Here is an 18769-nt window from a genome sequence, read left to right on the forward strand (position 1 = left end):
GGAAGGGCCGGGGGTCCCGGGGGTTCAGGAAAGGGCTGGGGACACCCCGGGGAGGGTGAGGGGACACAAAGGGACCGAGGGAAGGGCCGGGGGACCTCGAGGGGACAGGGGGGACCCAGGCAAGGCCTCAGGGGCCCGCGGGGCTCAGGCCGCGGCCCGGGGGGAGGCCGGGGCTGGGCTTGGCGGTGCCAGGGGTGCCCGGGGGGTGCCCGGGGAGGGGTCCCGGGGGTCCCGGGGCGTGCCGGCCCCACCTGCAGCGCCCCGAGCGGGCCCGGGTCGCTCTCGTCGCGCTTAAAGGACATGGCGGTCCCCGCTAGGCCGCGGTCTCCATGGCAACCGCCACCGCCGCTTCCGGGTGCCGCTTCCCGGCGGGCAGTCGGCGGGAGGAACCACCAATCAGCGAGCCCTCAGCGCGGCCCCCGCGGCGTGATGGGAGTTGTAGTTTGACCGCGAGATGCCTCCGTGGTAATGGCGGCGGAGACGGCCCGGGCGGAACTACAACTCCCAGAAGGGGTCGCGCGGCCGCGCCGGTTCGGCGGGGCCCGGGGCCGAGCGCTCCCCGTGAGCGGCGGGGCCGGGCCGGGACCCCCGGGCGGGACCCCCGGGCGGGACCCCCGGGCCGGGACCCCCGGGCGGGCCATGGCGGGGAGCGGCGGAGCCGGGGCGGCCCCGCGGGAGCACCGCCTGCAGCCCGGGGACACCCTGCAGGGGCTGGCGCTGCGCTACGGGGTGACGGTGAGCGGCCCCGGGGGACACCGGGGGACACCGGGGGACACGGGGGCAGGGCAGGCCGTGGGGGTCCCCAGGGGTCAAGTCGGGCCCGTCCTGGCCCGGTTCCCTTTGCCTGACCATCCTGGTCCGTGTCCTTATCCCTGTCCCTGTCCCGGTCCCATTCCGTCCCTGTCCCGTTCTGTCCCGGTTCTGTCCCGGTCCCATCCCGGTCCCATCCCGCAGATGGAGCAGATCCAGCGCGCCAACCGCCTCTACTCCTCGGACAGCATCTTCCTGAGAGCCACGCTGCTCATCCCGGGACACCGCGACACCGCCGGGGACGGTACCGGGGACATTCCCGGGGACACCGCCGGGGACACGCCCGGGGACGGTCCCGGGGACACCGCCGGGGACGGTGCCGGCCCCTCCCGCCGCGACCTCTCGGCCTCGGATTTCCTGCGGCGCTTGGACGCCGAGATCGGGCGGTGCAAGGAGGCGGCGGCGGAGCGGCTGCGGGGCCCGAGCGCCAGGTGGGGACCGGGGGGACCGGGGGGACTGGGGGGACCGGGGGGACTGGGGGGACCGGGGGGACTGGGGGAACCGGGGGAACCGGGGGGACCGGGGGGAACCGGGGGGACTGGGGAGACCGGGGGGACCGGGGGGAACCGGGGGGACTGGGGGGACCGGGGGGACTGAGGGGACTGGGGGGACTGGGGGGAACCGGGGGGACTGGGGGGACTGGAGGAACCGGGGGGAACCGGGGGAACCGGGGGGACTGGGGGAACCGGGGGGACTAGGGGGAACCGGGGGGACTGAGGGAGAAACTGGGGAACCGAGGGGACCGGGGGGACCGGGGGGACTGAGGGAACCGGGGGGGACTGAGGGGACCGGGGGGACCGGGGGGACTGGGGGACCGGGGGGGACTGGGGGGACTGGGGGAACCGGGGGAACCGGGGGAACTGGGGGGAACCGGGGGGACTGGGGGGAACCGGGGGGACTGGGGGGACCGGGGGGGACTGGGGGGAACCGGGGGGACTGAGGGGACTGGGGGGAACCGGGGGGACTGAGGGGACCGGGGGGACTGGGGGGACCGGGGGGAATGGGGGGACTGAGGGGACTGGGGGGACCGGGGGAACCGGGAGGGAAATGGGGGGAAACTGGGGGGGAAATGGGGGGAAACTGGGGAAAATCTGGGGGGAAAACTGGGGGGGAAATCTGGGGCAAGATCAGGAAAAAAATAGGGGAAATTGGGGAGAAAATGGGGGAAAAATTTGTGAAAAACTGGGGGAAAATTGGGGGGCAGCTGAGAGAAGATCGGGGTGGAACGGGGGAGCCTTGGGAGCAGCCGGGCTGTGGTGTCACCGGCTGTCACCGCGTGTCACCGGGTGTCACCGCGTGTCACCGGGTGTCACCGGCTGTCCCCGCAGCCCCGCGCCCGCCGGGGGTGGCCCCGGCCCCGCGTCCCCTCGGGGGGCCCGGCTGGGACCCCGGCCCCTGACCAGGACCCCGCGGGCGGCCGCGCTCAGGGACAGCGAGGACGAGATCTTCACCTTGTGACACTGGGGACAGCGGGGACATTGGGGACAGTGGGGACAGCGAGGACGAGATCTTCACCTTGTGACAACAGCGGGGACAGCGGGGACATTGGGGACATTGGGGACGAGATCTTCACCTTGTGACAGCGGGGACATTGGGGACAGCGGGGACATTGGGGACACTGCGAACCCGGTCCTGGGGACACCCGGGATGTGACACTGAAGACACCCGGGATGTGACCCCGGATGTGACCCCGGAGGTGCCATCAGGAGGTGCCACCGCTCCTCGCTGCCGTGGGCCCCGGGACTCTGGGGAGGTGTCCTGGTGTCCCCTCCCTGTCACCGGTTGGGGCCGCAGGGCCACTCCCCGGGCAGGGAGCTCCTGGGGACAGGGACAGGGACAGGGACAGTGCCACCTCCCCCTGCCAGCGTGTAAATAAACCAGAGCATTGTCACCGGGCTGGGCTGTGTCACCCGGGGGACAGGGCCACACCCTGGGGACAGTGTGACACACCCTTGGGACAGGGCCACACCCTGGGGACAGTGTGACACACCCTGGGGACAGGGTCACACCCTGGGGACAGGGTCACACCCTTGGGGACAGGGTCACACCCTTGGGACAGGGTCACACACCCTGGGGACAGTGTGACACACCCTTGGGACAGGGTCCCACCTTTAGGGACAGGGTCACACGCCCTTGGGACAGGGTCACACCCTTGGGACAGTGTCACACACACCCTGGGGACAGGGTCACCCCCCCCGGCAGTGTCACTTTCCCCCCCAAGGGCATTTGGGGACACGACGGGGCCAGATCCCGGAATTCCCCACCCCATTCCCAAATCCCTCCCGGGATCCCCAAATCCCAAATCCCCATCCCAGGATTTGGGACCCTTCCCAAAAAAACTCTCCATAAATCCCCCCCTGCCCCACGGAAAAAAACCCAAATCCCACAAAAAAACCCAAATCCCATAAAACCCCAAATCCCACAAAAACCCCAAATCCCCCAAAACCCCAAATCCCACAAAACCCCCAAATCCCACAAAACCCCAAATCCCATAAAACCCCCAAAACCCCAAATCCCACAAAACCCCAAATCCCATAAAACCCCAAATCCCACAAAAACCCCAAATCCCATAAAACCCCAAATCCCATAAAACCCCCAAATCCCACAAAAACCCCAAATCCCATAAAACCCCAAATCCCATAAAACCCCCAAATCCCACAAAAACCCCAAATCCCATAAAACCCCACATCCCACAAAACCCCCCAAATCCCCCCAAAAAGCCCCAAATCCCCACAAATCGCTCGGAGGCGGTGCCCGCGCCCGGCTCTGTATTTATAATATTTATAGGGCGCCCATTTTGGGGGCAAACCCCGGGGTTTGGGGCAAACCCGGGTACGGGGGGGGATCCCGGGGGCCACCCCCGATTGTCACCGCGTCACCCCGGCCGTCCCCCGGGGGGAGGGGACAGCGGGGTATTTACAGCGGGGGAGGGGCGTACGTACATATTTATAGGGGATTTTTTTTGGGGGGGAAAAGGGGAATTCCCAACAAAGTGCATCTGTCCGTCTGTCCGGCTGTCCGGGGGCAGCTCCCGGCCGGAATTCCCTGGAAAAGCTTCCGGGGGGGTGGGGGAGGGGAGGGAAATGCCAGCCCATCCCCCCCCTCCGGGCTAAAGGCGGGCGGGGGCGTCGGAGCCTGGAACGGAAAATGGGGGAAAAAACGGGGAAAATGGGAAATTAACTGGGAAATAACGGGGGAAATTAATGGGGAAATAACGGGGGAATTAATGGGGAAATGGGAAATTAATGGGAGAAATAATGGGGGAAGTGGGAAATTAACGGGGGAATAACGGAGGAAATAACGGGGGAAATAATGGGGGAAATGGGAAATTAATGGGGGAAATTATGGGGGAATTAATGGGAAATTTATGGGGGAAATTATGGGGGAATTAATGGGAAATTTATGGGGGAAATTATGGGGGAAATGGGAAATTAATGGGGGAGATTATGGGGGAAATAACAGGGGAAATAACAGGGGAAATAATGGGGAAAATGGGAAATTAACGGGGGAAATAATGGGGGAATTAATGGGGGAAATAACGGGGGAATTAATGGGGGAATTAATGGGGGAAATAATGGGGGAAATAATGGGGGAAATGGGAAATTAATGGGGGAATTATGGGGGAAATTATGGGGGAAATGGGAAATTAATGGGGGAGATTATGGGGGAAATAACAGAGGAATTAATGGGGGAAAAAATGGGGGAAATGGGAAAATTTACCGGGGGAAATTAATGGGGAAATAATGAGGGAAATAACAGGGAAATTAATGGGGCAAATAACGGGGAAAATGGGAAACAAATGGGGGAAATGGCGGCGTGGGAGAGGGGACAGGGAGGGGACACCGAGGGGTCCCTGGGCTCTCACCTGTGCCGAGGGTGGCAGTGCCACCGCCGTGTCCCCCGAGGGTGGCAGTGCCACCGCCGTGTCCCCCGAGGGTGGCAGTGCCACCGCCGTGTCCCCCGAGGGTGGCAGTGCCACCGCCGTGTCCCCCGTGTCCCCGCGGGGCCTGGGGCGAGCGCTGGGGGCTGGGGGGCGGCGGGGCCCGCCCGGGGCCGGCCTTGGGGACACTGGGGACACTGCTGGGGACACTGGGGACGCTGTTGGGGACACTGGGGACGCTGTTGGGGACACTGGGGATGGCGGCGTCGCCCCCGCCCAGCGAGCGCAGCAGCTGCCGGTGAGCGGCTTCCATGGCCTGGGGGGACAACGGGGACAGCTGGGGACACGGGGACGGGGACGGCCCCGGGACATCTCTGTGTCCCCAGCGATGTCACCCTGTCCCCGTTCATGCCCCCGCTGTCCCCTCACCCTCAGGCTCTGCAGTTTCCCATTGCTGTCCCAATGTCCCCATGATGTCCCCAGTGTCCCCAGCTCACCCTCAGGCTCTGCAGTTTCCCATTGCTGTCCCAGTGTCCCCAGTGTCCCCAATGTCCCCATGATGTCCCCAATGTCCCCGCTGTCCCCTCACCCTCAGGCTCTGCAGTTTCCCATTGCTGTCCCAATGTCCCCATGATGTCCCACTGTCCCCATGATGTCCCCAATGTCCCCATGTCCCCAGCTCACCCTCAGGCTCTGCAGTTTCCCATTGCTGTCCCAGTGTCCCCAATGTCCCCAATGTCCCCATTAATGTCCCCAATGTCCCCATTAATGTCCCCAGTGTCCCCAGCTCACCCTCAGGCTCTGCAGTTTCCCATTGCTGTCCCCATGTCCCCAATGTCCCCATGATGTCCCCAGTGTCCCCATGATGTCCCCAATGTCCCCAGTGTCCCCAGCTCACCCTCAGGCTCTGCAGTTTCCCCCGCAGCTCCTCCAGGGTCCCCAGGATCAGCTCCGCGTCCCCGGGGGGTGCCCGGGGGGGGTCCCCCATGTCCCCCGGGCTGTCCCCGGGGCTGTCCCCGGGGCTGTCCCCGGGGCTGTCCCCAGGGCTGTCCCCGGTGTCCCCTCCTGGCCGGGGCGGCCCCGTGGGGAGGCTCAGGTAGAAGAAATTCCCTGCAGGGGGACAGGGGACGTCAGTGACACGGGGGGGGCTGGCCCTGGGGACACTGGGGACACTAGGGACCCCCTGGGGCTGTTCCTGGTGGCCCCAGAGGGGCATTTGGTGGCCCTTTTTGGGTTTTTGGTGTCCCCAGGGGGAGATTTGGTGCCCCTGGTGGGGTTTTTGGTGGCCCCAAAGAGTTTTTGCGGCCATTTTTGGGGTTTTTGGTGGCCCTTTTTGGGTTTTTGGTGGCCCCAAAGAGTTTTTGGTGGCCCTGGTGGGGTTTTTGGTGGCCCTTTTTTGGTTTTTTGGGGCCCTTTTTGGTTTTTTGTGGCCCTTTTTTGGTTTTTTTGGTGGCCCCAAAGGGATTTTTTGGTGGCCCCAAAGAGTTTTTGGTGGCCCTTTTTGGGTTTTTGGTGCCCCCAAAGAGTTTTTGGTCACCCTTTTTCGGGTTTTTGTGGCCCTTTCGGGGTTTTTTGGGCCCTCTCGGGGTTTTTTGGGGTGGGGGGAGGGGCCGGTTACCCTCTGCGCTGGCTCCGCCTCCTTCCCGCAGCTCGGGCTCTGATTGGCTGCAGCCGCGCGGGGGCGTGGCCTCCTCCGGCCCCTCCTCCTGGGCTGGGCCCCCAAAAAAGGGGGGGGGGGAGGGGAAGGGGGGAGCAGCCCCGCCACCAGAATGCGGTAATTAGCACCCCAATTAGTTAATTAGCACCCCAATTAGTGCATTAGCACCCCAATTAGTTCATTAGCACCCCAATTAGTGCATTAGCACCCCCAATTAGCACCCAAAATCAGCACCCCAAGTTAATTAGCGCCACTAATTAGCACCCAGCACCCCAAAATCGGCGCCCGAAATTAATTAGCACCCAAAATTAGCAACCCAAATTAATTAGCGCCCAGCACCGAAAAGCAGCGCCCCAAAATACCAAAATTAGCGTTCAGAACCCCAAATCAGAGCCCAGAATTCATTAGAACCCCCAAATTAATTATCACCCCAAAATCAGCACCCAAAGGTAATCAGCACCCAGAGCCCCAAATTAGCGCCCAAGATTAATTAGCACCCCAAATTAGCACCCAGCACCCAAAGCTGGGACCCAAAATTGGCGCCCAAAAGCAGCACCCCAAAATTGGCAGCCAGCAGCAGGACCCGAATCAGAACCCAGAATCAGAACCCAAAATCAGAACCCAAAATCAGAACCCAAAATCAAAATCCCAAATGAACACCCTGAAATCAGCACCAAAACCCAGAACCCAAAATCACAAACCCAAAATCAGCACCCAGGAATGAGACCCCAAATCCCAAAAAGGAGCAGGGACATAACCCCAAATCTGGGAAGGAGCAGGGACAAAACCCCAAACCCCAAAAAGGAGCAGGAACAAAACCCCAAACCCCAAAAAGGAGCAGGAACAAAACCCCAAACCCAAAAAGGGGCAGGGACAAACCCCAAATCCTGCTGGGATCCCCTCAGGCACTGCAGGGAATTCCCGCACATTCCCCCCCAAATCCGGCCCCAAATCCCCCCCAATTCCCCCCAAATCCCCCCCAAATCCCCCCAAATCCCCCAGACCCCCCGTCACCTTTCCGGTTGATTCGGATCCCGCTGGGCTCCGGCCCCTCCGACCCTTCCTGGCTGGAATTCGGGAATTCCCGGCTGGAATTTGGGAATTCCCGGCCGGACGTCCCCGAGTCCTGGCCGGACGTTGGGAACTCCCAGCTGGACATCCCAGAATCCCAGCTGGGCGTGGCCGAGTCCCGGCCGGACACCGGGAACTCCCGGCCGGACGTTGGGAATTCCTGGCTGGACACTGGGAATTCCTGGCTGGACACTGGGAATTCCTGGCTGGAGGTTGAGAATTCCCGTCCAGACGTTGGGAATTCCCGGTCAGATGTTGAGAATTCCTGGCCGGACGTTGGGAATTCCCAGCCAGACGTTGGGAATTCTTGGCCGGACGTTGGGAATTCCTGGCTGGACACTGGGAGTTCCCAGCCGGATGTTGGGAATTCCCGGCTGGACGTTGGAAATTCCTGGCCGGACACCGGGAATTCCCGGCTGGAGGTTGGGAGTTCCCGCCCGGACACTGGGAGTTCCCGGCCACATGTTGGGAATTCCCGGCTGGAGGTTGGGAGTTCCCGGCTGGACGTTGGGAATTCCTGGCCAGATGTTGGGAATTCCCGGCTGGAGGTTGGGAATTCCCGGCCGGACGTTGGGAATTCCTGGCCGGATGTTCGGAATTCCCGGCCGGACGCCCGGGGGTCGCCGGCGGCTCCGGCCGTGGGGGTCTCGCCGTCCTCGGGGGGGGGGTCCCGGCCCGGCCGGAGCCTCCGGACAATCAGGAGCCGCAGGGTCTCCACTGGGATGGGGCGGGAAAACGGGATTGGGGCGGGAAAACGGGATTGGGGCGGGAAAATGGGATTGGGGCGGGAAAATGGGATTGGGGCGGGAAAATGGGATTGGGGCGGGAAAATGGGATTGGGGCTTCCCAGGAGAGGGAAAACGTCCCGGGATGGGGAGGAGAGGGACGGGAGAGAGGGATCGGGGATCATCCCCAGGGGATGGGAGAGGAAAAACCGGGAATTCGGGATGTTCCCGAGGGGATGGGGAAGGGAAAAAGGGGAATTTGGGGAATTTGGGGAATTTGGGGAATTTGGGATCATCCCCAAGGGATGGGGAAGGGAAAAAGGGGAATTTGGGGGATTTGGGATGTTCCCGAGGGGATGGGGAAGGGAAAAAGGGGAATTTGGGGGATTTGGGGTTTTCCCAAGGGGATGAGGAAGGAAAAAAGGGGAATTTGGGATGTTCCCAAGGGGATGGGCAAGGACACTTGGGGAATTTGGGGAATTTGGGATCATCCCCAGGGGATGAGGGACACTTGGGGAATTTGGGATGTTCCCAGGGGATGGGGAAGGACACTTGGGGAATTTGGGGAATTTGGGATCATCCCCAGGGGATGAGGGACACTTGGGGAATTTGGGATGCTCCCCAGGGGATGGGGAAGGACACTTGGGGAATTTGGGGAATTTGGGATCATCCCCAGGGGATGAGGGACACTTGGGGAATTTGGGATCATCCCCAGGGGATGAGGGACACTTGGGGAATTTGGGATGTTCCCAGGGGATGGGGAAGGACACTTGGGGAATTTGGGATGTTCCCAGGGGATGGGGAAGGACACTTGGGGAATTTGGGGAATTTGGGATCATCCCCAGGGGATGAGGGACACTTGGGGAATTTGGGATGCTCCCCAGGGGATGGGGAAGGACACTTGGGGAATTTGGGGAATTTGGGATCATCCCCAGGGGATGAGGGACACTTGGGGAATTTGGGATCATCCCCAGGGGATGAGGGACACTTGGGGAATTTGGGATGTTCCCAGGGGATGGGGAAGGACACTTGGGGAATTTGGGATGTTCCCAGGGGATGGGGAAGGACACTCAGGGAATTCTGGGAATTTCTGGGATTTTGGGAGCTCTCACCATCCTCCAGCGCTGCCTCGGCCACTCCGGCGCTCCCCGGGGATTTGGGGAGTCCCGGGAGGGGGTCGGGACCCCCCGGGACGCAGTCGGGGTCCCCCAGGCCGGGGTCGGGGTCGGGGTCCCCCAGGCCGGGGTCGGGGTCCCCCGGGTCGGGGTCGGGGTCCCCAGGGCCGGCCCCGGGCGGCTCCTCCAGCAGCTCCTGCAGGGGCCGGGCCCTGCCCGAGGGCTCGGGGTCACTGCCGGCTGCGGAGAGGGACACGGTGGGACAGGGATGGGGACAGGGACACGGGGGGACAGGGATGGGGACAGGGATGGGGACAGAGGGGACAGGGACACGGGGGGACAGGGAGGGGACAGGGAGGGGACAGGGCCAGGGAGGGGCCAGGGCCAGGGCCCACAGTACCTGAGGAACAATCCTCGGGCTCGGTGTCCCGGGCCAGCTCCGGGGACGCGGCGGGGTCCGGCAGCAGCAGGCTGGGGACAGGGACAGGGACAGGGACAGGGACGGGGACGGGGACAGGGACAGGGACAGGGACAGGGCTGGCACCGGGACAGCGACAGGGACAGCCAGCCCCGAGTCCCCGTCCCAGGGACCCTCTGGGGACACCAGGAACCTCCTGAGCTCCATCCCATTCCTACCCCCATTATCCCCATTATCCCCATTATCCCACCATTCCCCCCATCCCATCCCCACCATCCCATTCCCATTCCCATTCCCATTCCCATTCCCATTCCCATTCCCATTCCCATCCCCACCATTCCCATTCCCATTATCCCATTCCCATTATCCCATCCCCATTCCCATTCCCATTCCCATTCCCATCCCCATTCCCATTCCCGTTATCCCATTCCCATTCTCATTCCCATTCCTATTATCCCATTCCCATTCTCATTCCCATTATCCCATTCCCATTCCCGTTATCCCATTCTCATTCCCATTCCTATTATCCCATTTCCATTCTCATTCCCATTATCCCATTCCCATTCCCGTTCCCATTATCCCATTCCCATTCCCGTTATCCCATTCCCATTATCCCATTATCCCATTCCCATTCCCATTATCCCATTCCCATCCCCATTCCCATTCCCATCCCCACCATCCCATTCCCATTCCCGTTATCCCATTCCCATCCCCATTCCCATTCCCGTTATCCCATTCCCATTATCCCATTCCCGTTATCCCATTCCCATCCCCACTATCCCATTCCCACTCCTGTTATCCCATTCCCATTCCCATTATCCCATTCCCATTATCCCATTCCCATTCCCATTATCCCATTCCCATTCCCGTTATCCCATTCCCATTATCCCATTCCCGTTATCCCATTATCCCGTTATCCCATTATCCCATCCCCACCTGGGGGCTCCGTTCCCGCCGCCCTCGCTCTGGCCCTGCTTGGGCGGCCCCGGGGGGCTCCTGGTGGCTCCTTGCACCGCCTGCTCCAGCAGCTGCATCCACCTGCAATTCCAGACGGGAATTCCAGCCGGGAACTCCAGCCCGGCCAGGGAACTCCCCTCTCACCCCATCGATTTCTTTTCCCCCAAGGGAGGAATTCCAGCCCTTCCCAAGGGAATTTTCCAGCCCTTCCCAAGGATTTCTGCCCATTCCCAAGGGAATTCTCCAGCCCTTCCCAAGGATTCCAGCCCATTCCCAAGGGAATTCTCCAGCCCTTCCCAAGGATTTCTGCCCCTCCCAGGGAATTCTCCAGCCCTTCCCAAGGATTTCTGTCCCTCGCAAGGATTTCTGCCCCTCCCAAGGGAATTTTCCAGCCCTTCCCAAGGATTTCTGCCCTTCCCAAGGGAATTCTCCAGCCCTTCCCAAGGGAATTCTCCAGCCCATTCCCAAGGGAATTTTCCAGCCCTTCCCAAGGATTTCTGCCCCTCCCCAAGGGAATTCTCCAGCCCTTCCCAAGGGAATTTTCCAGCCCATCCCAAGGATTTCTGCCCATTCCCAAGGGAATTCTCCAGCCCTTCCCAAGGGAATTTTCCAGCCCTCCCCAAGGGAATTTTCCAGCCCTCCCCACGGGAATTCTCCAGCCCTTCCCAAGGATTCCAGCCCATTCCCAAGGGAATTCTCCAGGCTCTCCCCTCACTCACGTGTTCTTCTCCGAGGACGTCAGTGCCACCAGCTCGTAGATTTGGGGTCCCAGCTCCGAGGTGCAGATGATGAACAGGGCGCGCTTGTCTGGGGGGGACAAAATTCCCAAAATTCCTCCCCTTCCCAGCCCCACAATTCCCCAAATTCACGGAATCCCGGGTGTGGCCCTGGAGCAGATGAGCAGGGAGCTGAGCTCCAGCTTGGGGCTGAACCCCCGTTTTCCCCCCGTTTTCCCCCAAAACTCCTTTTTTACACAAAACCCCCATTTCCCCCTGAAACCCCACAGAATTCCCAAAATCCCCCCCAGAATTCCCGGAGTTCTGGCATTTTCCCTGCCCACCTGCAGCCACAGAGCACCGAGCTGACGGCAGGACTGAACCCTCATTTCCCCCCAATTTTCCCCCCATTTCCCCCTATAAAACCCCATTTTTTTTACACAAACCCCCCATTTCCCCCAGAAATTCCCCATTTCATCCCCGGAATTCCCAGAATTCCAGGATTTCCCTGCCCATTCCAAGCACCAGCAGCGAGCTGAGCTTGAGCACGGGGCTGAACCCCCGTTTCCCCCCCAAAATCCCATTTTTCCCCCCCAAATCCCCCCCGAATCCCATTTTTTCCCCCCAAAACCCCCATTTATGCCATTTTTCCCCCCGGAACTCCCGTGATTCCCGTTCTCCCGCTCCCACCTGTGGCCACGGAGCGCACCAGCAGCGAGCTGAGCCTGAGCATGGAGCTGAACCCCCGTTTCCCTCCCAAAAATCCCATTTTTTCCCCCGAAAATCCCATTTTTCCCCCCGAAAATCCCATTTTCCCCCCCCAAAATCCCATTTTTTCCCCGGAAAATCCCATTTTTTCCCCCCAAATCCCATTTTTTCCCCCAAAACCCCCATTTCTGCCATTTTCCCCCCCGGAACTGCCGTGGTTCCCGTTCTCCCGCTCCCACCTGTGGCCACGGAGCGCACCAGCAGCGAGCTGAGCTTGAGCACGGGGCTGAAGCTCTGCTTGGTGTCGGCGGCGCCGCCCAGGCCGCCCTTGCTGTGGCACTTGAGCAGCCAGCGCTCGTCCTGGCGCTGCAGCAGCACCAGCAGCTCCTCCAGCAGCAGCACGTGCAGGTCTGCAACGGCCCAGGGCGTGGGGGAAGGTTCGGGGATTCTTTTGGGATTTTTTGGGTTTTTTTTGGGGTTTTTTGGGGATTTTTGGGGATTTTTGGGGATTTTTTGGGGGATTTTTTGGGATTTTTTTGGTATTTTTAGGGACTTTTGGGGGGATTTTTGGGGGGATTTTTTGGGGATTTTTGGGGGGATTTTTGGGGGATTTTTGGGGATTTTTTGGGGGATTTTTTTGGATTTTTTTGGTATTTTTAGGGATTTTTCGGGGGATTTTTGGGGGATTTTTGGGAGGATTTTTGGGGATTTTTGGGGGGGGATTTTTTTTTTTTTTTTGGGAGGATTTTTGGGAAATTTGGGGGATTTTTTTGGGATCTTTTGGGATTTTTTCGGGGATTTTTGAGGAATTTTTTTTGGGGGGCGGATTTTTTAAGGGATTTTTGGGATTTTTTTGGGTTTTTTTTTTTTTTTGATTTTTAAAGTTTTGGAGGATTTTTTGGTGATATTTTAGTGATTTTTTTTTTTTTCAGTTTTTGGGGGGGGATTTTTGGATCTCAGCCCCTCCCAGTCCGTACCCACGCTCTTGTCCTTGCCCACTCTCCAGGCCAGGGGTCCCTCGTGGATCATCCGGTGAGAGGTCAGGTCCAGGTTCTGCAGGACCAAAACCCATGGGAAACACCCCAAAACCCATGGGAAACACCCCAAAACCCATGGGAAACACCCCAAAACCCAGGGAAATACCCCAAAATCCATGGAAACACCCCAAAACCCATGGGAAACACCCTAAAATCCATGGGAAACACCCCAAAACCTATGGGAAACATCCCAAAACCTATGGGAAACACCCCAAAACCCAGGGGAAACACCCCAAAACCTATGGGAAACACCCCAAAATCCATGGGAAACACCCCAAAACCCAGGGAAACACCCCAAAAATGCCTTTTTCCCATGTCATTTTTCCATTGGGGCTGGGATAATGGGAAAAGGGGGAAAACCAGGGGATTCCCATGGAAAACCAGGGACTCCCATTGAACCCAGGGGCTCCCAGGGAAAGCTGGGTTGCAGAAATGGGGAATTCCAAGGAAAACCGAGGGATTCCCATGTCAAAATGGAGATTCCCATGGAAAACCGAGGGATTTCCAAGGAAAACCAGGGGATTCCCAAAGAAAACCAGGGGATTCCCAAGGAAAACTGGGGACTCCTGTCCCAGGGAAAGCTGGGGTGCAGAAATGGGGGTTCCCATGGAAAACAGGGGGATTCCCAAGGAAAACCAGGGGATTCCCATGGAAAACCGGGGGATTCCCAAGGAAAACCAGGGGATTCCCATGGAAAACCAGGGGATTCCCATGGAAAACCAGGGGATTCCCATGGAAAACAGGGGGATTCCCATGGAAAACAGGGGGATTCCCATGGAAAACCAGGGACTCCTGTGGAACCCAGGGGAAAGCTGGGGTGCAGAAATGTGGAATTCCCATGGAAAACTGGGGGATTCCCATGGAAAACCAGGGGACTCCCATCCAACCCAGGGGCTCCCAGGGAAAGCCGGGGTGCAGAAATGGGGAATTCCAAGGAAAACCGGAGGGTTCCCAAGGAAAACCGGGGGATTCCCATGTTAAAATGGGGATTCCCATGGAAAACAGGGGGATTCCCAAGGAAAACCGGGGGATTCCCAAGGAAAACCGAGGGATTCCCAAGGAAAACCAGGGATCCCCATGGAACCCAGGGGTTCCCAAGGAGAGCCGGGGTGCAGAAATGGGGAATTCCAAGGAAAACCGGGGGGTTCCCAAGGAAAACCGGGGGATTCCCATGTTCAAATGGGGGTTCCCATGGAAAACAGGGGGATTCCCAAGGAAAACCGGGGGATTCCCAAGGAAAACCAGGGATCCCCATGGAACCCAGGGGTTACCATGGAGAGCTGGGGTGCAGAAATGGGGAATTCCAAGGAAAACCGGAGGGTTCCCAAGGAAAACCGGGGGATTCCCATGGAAAACAGGGGGATTCCCAAGGAAAACCGGGGGATTCCCAAGGAAAACCAGGGGATTCCCAAGGAAAACCGAGGGATTTCCAAGGAAAACCGGGGGATTCCCATCAAACCCAGGGGTTCCCAGGGAAAGCTGGGGTGCAGAAATGGGGATTCCCAAGGAAAACCGGGGGTTCCCAAGGAAATCCAGGGATCCCCGTGGCACCCAGGGCCGTTTCCCGGGCGGGGTACCCGGAACTCGGCGGCCAGCGGGTTGCTGGTCCTCTCCAGCGCCGAGGTGTCGAGGCGCCGCTGGTGCTCCTGCAGGCGCTGCCGGTTCTCGGCGCGGCGCACGGCCTCGTTCACCGCCCGCAGCACATCCCGGCTCTGCTCCCGGGCACGGAGGAGCTTCTGCTGCTCCAGGGAACCCGCTGGGGAAATGGGGAAAACGGGAAAAATGGGAAAAAATGGGAAAATGGGATTGAGATCAGTGATCCCAGGCACGGCCTCGTTCACCGCCCGCAGCACGTCCCGGCTCTGCTCCCGGGCACGGAGGAGCTTCTGCTGCTCCAGGGAGCCCGCTGGGAATGGGGAAAATACAGGGGAAAATGGGATTGAGATCACTGATCCCGGGCACACAGCACGTCCCGGCTCTGCTCCCGGGCACGGAGCAGCTTCTGCTGCTCCAGGGAGCCCGCTGGGGAAATGGGGAAAATACAGGGGAAAATGGGAAAAAATGGGAAAATGGGATTGAGATCACTGATCCCGCGCACGGCCTCGTTCACCGCCCGCAGCACGTCCCGGCTCTGCTCCCGCGCTCGGAGGAGCTTCTGCTGCTCCAGGGAACCCGCTGGGGAAATGGGGAAATGGGGAAAATACAGGGGAAAATGGGAAAAAATGGGAAAATGGAACTGAGATCAGTGATCCCGGGCACGGCCTCGTTCACCGCCCGCAGCACGTCCCGGCTCTGCTCCCGCGCCCGCAGCAGCTTCTGCTGCTCCAGGGAGCCCGCTGGGCACGGGGAAAAACGGGGAAAATACAGGGGAAAATGGGAAAATGGGATTGAGATCAGTGATCCCAGGCACACAGCACGTCCCGGCTCTGCTCCCGGGCACGGAGGAGCTTCTGCTGCTCCAGGGAGCCCGCTGGGGACGGGAAAAATGGGAAAAATGGGAAAAATGGGAAAATGGGATTGAGATCAGTGATCCTGGGCACGGCCTCGTTCACCGCCCGCAGCACGTCCCGGCTCTGCTCCCGGGCATGGAGGAGCTTCTGCTGCTCCAGGGAGCCCGCTGGGGAAATGGGGAAAATCCAGGGGAAAATGGGAAAATGGGATTGAGATCAGTGATCCTGGGCACGGCCTCGTTCACCGCCCGCAGCACGTCCCGGCTCTGCTCCCGGGCTCGGAGCAGCTTCTGCTGCTCCAGGGAGCCCGCTGGGCACGGGGAAAATCCAGGGGAAAATGGGATTGAGATCACTGATCCCGGGCACGGCCTCGTTCACCGCCCGCAGCACGTCCCGGCTCTGCTCCCGCGCCCGCAGCAGCTTCTGCTGCTCCAGGGAGCCCGCTGGGGAAATGGGGAAAATGGGGAAAATACAGGGGAAAATGGGAAAATGGGATTGAGATCAGTGATCCTGGGCACACAGCACGTCCCGGCTCTGCTCCCGCGCTCGGAGCAGCTTCTGCTGCTCCAGGGAGCCCGCTGGGGAAAATCCAGGGGAAAAAATGGAAAAATGGGATTGAGATCACTGATCCTAGACACAGAGCAGCTTCTGCTGCTCGGCTGAGCCCGCTGGGAATGGGGAAAATGGGGAAATCCAGGGGAAAACGGGGAAAAATGAGGAAAACAGGAGAGGAGTCACTGATCCCGGGCACGGAGCAGATTCTGCTGCTCCAGGGAGCCCGCTGGGAATGGGGGAAATCCAGGGAATAATGGGGGAAATCCAGCGGCAAATCCAGGGAGAAATCCAGGAGAAAAAGGGACATTAGCAGGGAAGAACGGGGGTGGGAATGAGCACAGCTTCTCCTGCTGCAGGGAGCGCACTGGGAACAGGGGAAATCCAGGGACAAACCCGTGGGATAACGGGAAAAATCCCTGGAAAGATCCAGGGAAAAAAAGGGGGGAAAAAATGGTGAAAATCCAGGGAAAAACAGAGGATGAAGAGGGAAATCAGAGGGAAGGCAGGGCAGGGGAAAGGGGGGCTGTGCAGGGAGGGGGGCGAGGCCATCCAGGGGCGTTTTGGGGGCCCCTGTCCCTACCCGGGGTGCACTTGATGACGTTCTCCAGCAGCAGGGGGTACTTGGTGAGGCGCTGCATCTCGGCGATCAGCAGGTCCTTCAGCTGCAGCCGCCGGCACTGCGGGTTGCTCTCGGCCTCCTGCGGGGCGGGCGGGCCGTCAGGGAGCTCCTGACCCCCTGGGTCCCCAAATCTGGGAGCTCCTGACCCCCTGGGTCCCCAAATCAGGGAGCTCCTGATCCCCTGGGTCCCCAAATCAGGGAGCTCCTGACCCCCTGGGTCCCCAAATCAGGGAATTCCTGATCCCTCTGCCTCCCCAAATCTGGGAATTCTGCCTCCCCAAATCTGGGAATACTGCCTCCCCAAATCAGGGAGCTCCTGACCCCCCTGGCTCCCCAAATCAGGGAATTCTGCCTCCCCAAATCAGGGAATTCTGCCTCCCCAAATCAGGGAATACTGCCTCCCCAAATCTGGGAATTCTGGCTCCCCAAATCTGGGAATTCTGCCTCCCCAAATCAGGGAATTCTGCCTCCCCAAATCTGGGAGCTCCTGACCCCCCTGGCTCCCCAAATCAGGGAATTCTGGCTCCCCAAATCAGGGAATTCCTGACCCCCCTGCCTCCCCAAATCAGGGAATACTGCCTCCCCAAATCAGGGAATACTGCCTCCCCAAATCAGGGAGCTCCTGACCCCACTGGTTCCCCAAATCAGGGAATACTGCCTCCCCAAATCCGGGAATTCTGCCTCCCCAAATCAGGGAATTCTGCCTCCCCAAATCAGGGAATACTGCCTCCCCAAAACAGGGAATTCTGGCTCCCCAAATCCGGGAATTCTGGCTCCCCAAATCCGGGAATTCTGGCTCCCAAAATCTGGGAATTCTGGCTCCCCAAATCAGGGAATTCTGCCTCCCCAAATCAGGGAGCTCCTGACCCCACTGGTTCCCCAAATCAGGGAATTCTGCTTCCCCAAATCCTGAAACTCCTGACCCCGCTGCAGGGAAATAAAGGGGGAAAAATCAGGGGAGGAAAAAAGGGGCCATAAAAGGTGGGAATGAAGGTGAAAAGGTGGGAAATGAAGGTAAAATGGGTGGAGACGAAGGTGAAAAGGTGGAAATGAAAGTGAAATGGGTGGGGATGAAGGTAAAATGGGTGGAGATGAAGGTGAGAGGCTGGGTAATGAAGGTGAAATGGTGGGGATGAAGGTGAAATTGTGGGGATGAAGTTAAATAGGTGTGGATGAAGGTGAGAGGCTGGGTAATGAAGGGTGAGAAGGTGGAGATGAAGGTGAAATGGTGGGGATGAAGGTGAAATGGTGGGGATGAAGGTGAGAGGGTGGGGATGAAGGCGAGAGGCTGGGTAACGAAGGTGAAATGGTGGGATGAAGTTAAATAGGTGTAGATGAAGGCGAGACTGGGTAATGAAGGTGAGAAGGTGGAGATGAAGGTGAGAGGGTGGGGATGAAGTCAAATAGGTGCAGATGAAGGTGAGAGGCTGCAATCTGGCCCCACCTGCATGAAGAGCTGGAAGCGGCTCTCCTTGCGCTGCTTGGTGCGGATCAGCTCCAGCGCGATCGACTGCGACGAGCAGAAGGCGGCGGCCACGCGCTGGAACTCCTCCTTGGCAGCGCCCTCGAACTGGGAATGCGGGAGGGGAAACGTGGAGGGGCTTCCCAAACACCGGGATGGGCATCCCCAAACCCCCAAACCCCCGGGGTTCATCCCCAAACCCCCAAACCCCCGGGGTTCATCACCAAACCCCCAAACCCCAGGATGGGCTTCCCAAACCCCCGGGGTTCATTCCAAACCCCCAAACCCCCGGGGTTCATCACCAAACACCGGGATGGGCATTCCCAAACCCCTGGGGTTCATTCCAAACCCCTGGGGTTCATTCCCAAACCCCTGGGGTTCATCACCAAACCCCCAAACCCCCGGGATGGGCATTCCCAAACCCCCGGCGTTCATCACCAAACACTGGGATGGGCATTGCCAAACCCCTGGGGTTCATTCCCAAACCCCTGGGGTTCATCCCCAAACCCCCAAATCCCCCAAGGTTCATTCCCAAACCCCTGGGGTTCATCCCCAAACCCCAGGGATGGGCATTCCCAAATCCCCAAAT

At 59.7% G+C, this 18769-nt stretch overlaps 2 protein-coding genes across 11 annotated transcripts in view; one reads left to right on the plus strand and one right to left on the minus strand.

Moving 5' to 3' along the window:
* The window catches only part of LOC311164062 (rho guanine nucleotide exchange factor 11-like), a 43683-nt gene that overhangs the window by 2659 nt on the left and 22255 nt on the right, over nucleotides 1-18769 (minus strand). For 8 of the 10 annotated variants that reach the window (XM_084223334.1, XM_084223333.1, XM_084223330.1 and 5 more), the window contains 14 exons: nucleotides 18163-18288; nucleotides 16680-16797; nucleotides 14672-14850; nucleotides 13035-13110; nucleotides 12297-12467; nucleotides 11353-11440; nucleotides 10613-10714; nucleotides 9659-9729; nucleotides 9256-9498; nucleotides 7362-8135; nucleotides 6309-6401; nucleotides 5589-5800; nucleotides 4676-5006; nucleotides 3571-3945 (listed from right to left, as the gene is read on the minus strand). In XM_084223334.1, the coding sequence (XP_084079460.1) occupies nucleotides 3920-3945; nucleotides 4676-5006; nucleotides 5589-5800; nucleotides 6309-6401; nucleotides 7362-8135; nucleotides 9256-9498; nucleotides 9659-9729; nucleotides 10613-10714; nucleotides 11353-11440; nucleotides 12297-12467; nucleotides 13035-13110; nucleotides 14672-14850; nucleotides 16680-16797; nucleotides 18163-18288 (2610 nt within the window). In that variant the 3' untranslated portion in view covers nucleotides 3571-3919. Of the gene's footprint in view, nucleotides 1-3570; nucleotides 3946-4675; nucleotides 5007-5588; nucleotides 5801-6308; nucleotides 6402-7361; nucleotides 8136-9255; nucleotides 9499-9658; nucleotides 9730-10612; nucleotides 10715-11352; nucleotides 11441-12296; nucleotides 12468-13034; nucleotides 13111-14671; nucleotides 14851-15356; nucleotides 15431-16679; nucleotides 16798-18162; nucleotides 18289-18769 lie in introns of those variants that run through there. The other 2 variants (XM_084223329.1, XM_084223326.1) reach the window with 2 other exon arrangements.
* On the plus strand, nucleotides 517-2705 carry LYSMD1 (LysM domain containing 1). The gene is made up of 3 exons (XM_084223348.1): nucleotides 517-735; nucleotides 955-1241; nucleotides 2139-2705. Exons 1-3 carry the CDS (start codon nucleotides 640-642, stop codon nucleotides 2266-2268), a joined length of 513 nt encoding a protein of 170 aa, XP_084079474.1. The 5' UTR covers nucleotides 517-639; the 3' UTR covers nucleotides 2269-2705.

Source organism: Fringilla coelebs, assembly GCF_963513975.1.
Source record: "Fringilla coelebs genome assembly, chromosome: 29".
NCBI lineage: Eukaryota > Metazoa > Chordata > Aves > Passeriformes > Fringillidae > Fringilla > Fringilla coelebs.

Coding starts and splice junctions, on each gene's coding strand:
- LYSMD1 (XM_084223348.1), top strand. CDS start 640: ATGGCGGGGAGCGGCGGAGCCGGGGCGGCCCCGCGGGAGCACCGCCTG. Junction 736..954: donor CGCTGCGCTACGGGGTGACG/GTGAGCGGCCCC, acceptor CCCATCCCGCAG/ATGGAGCAGATCCAGCGCGC. Junction 1,242..2,138: donor CTGCGGGGCCCGAGCGCCAG/GTGGGGACCGGG, acceptor CTGTCCCCGCAG/CCCCGCGCCCGCCGGGGGTG.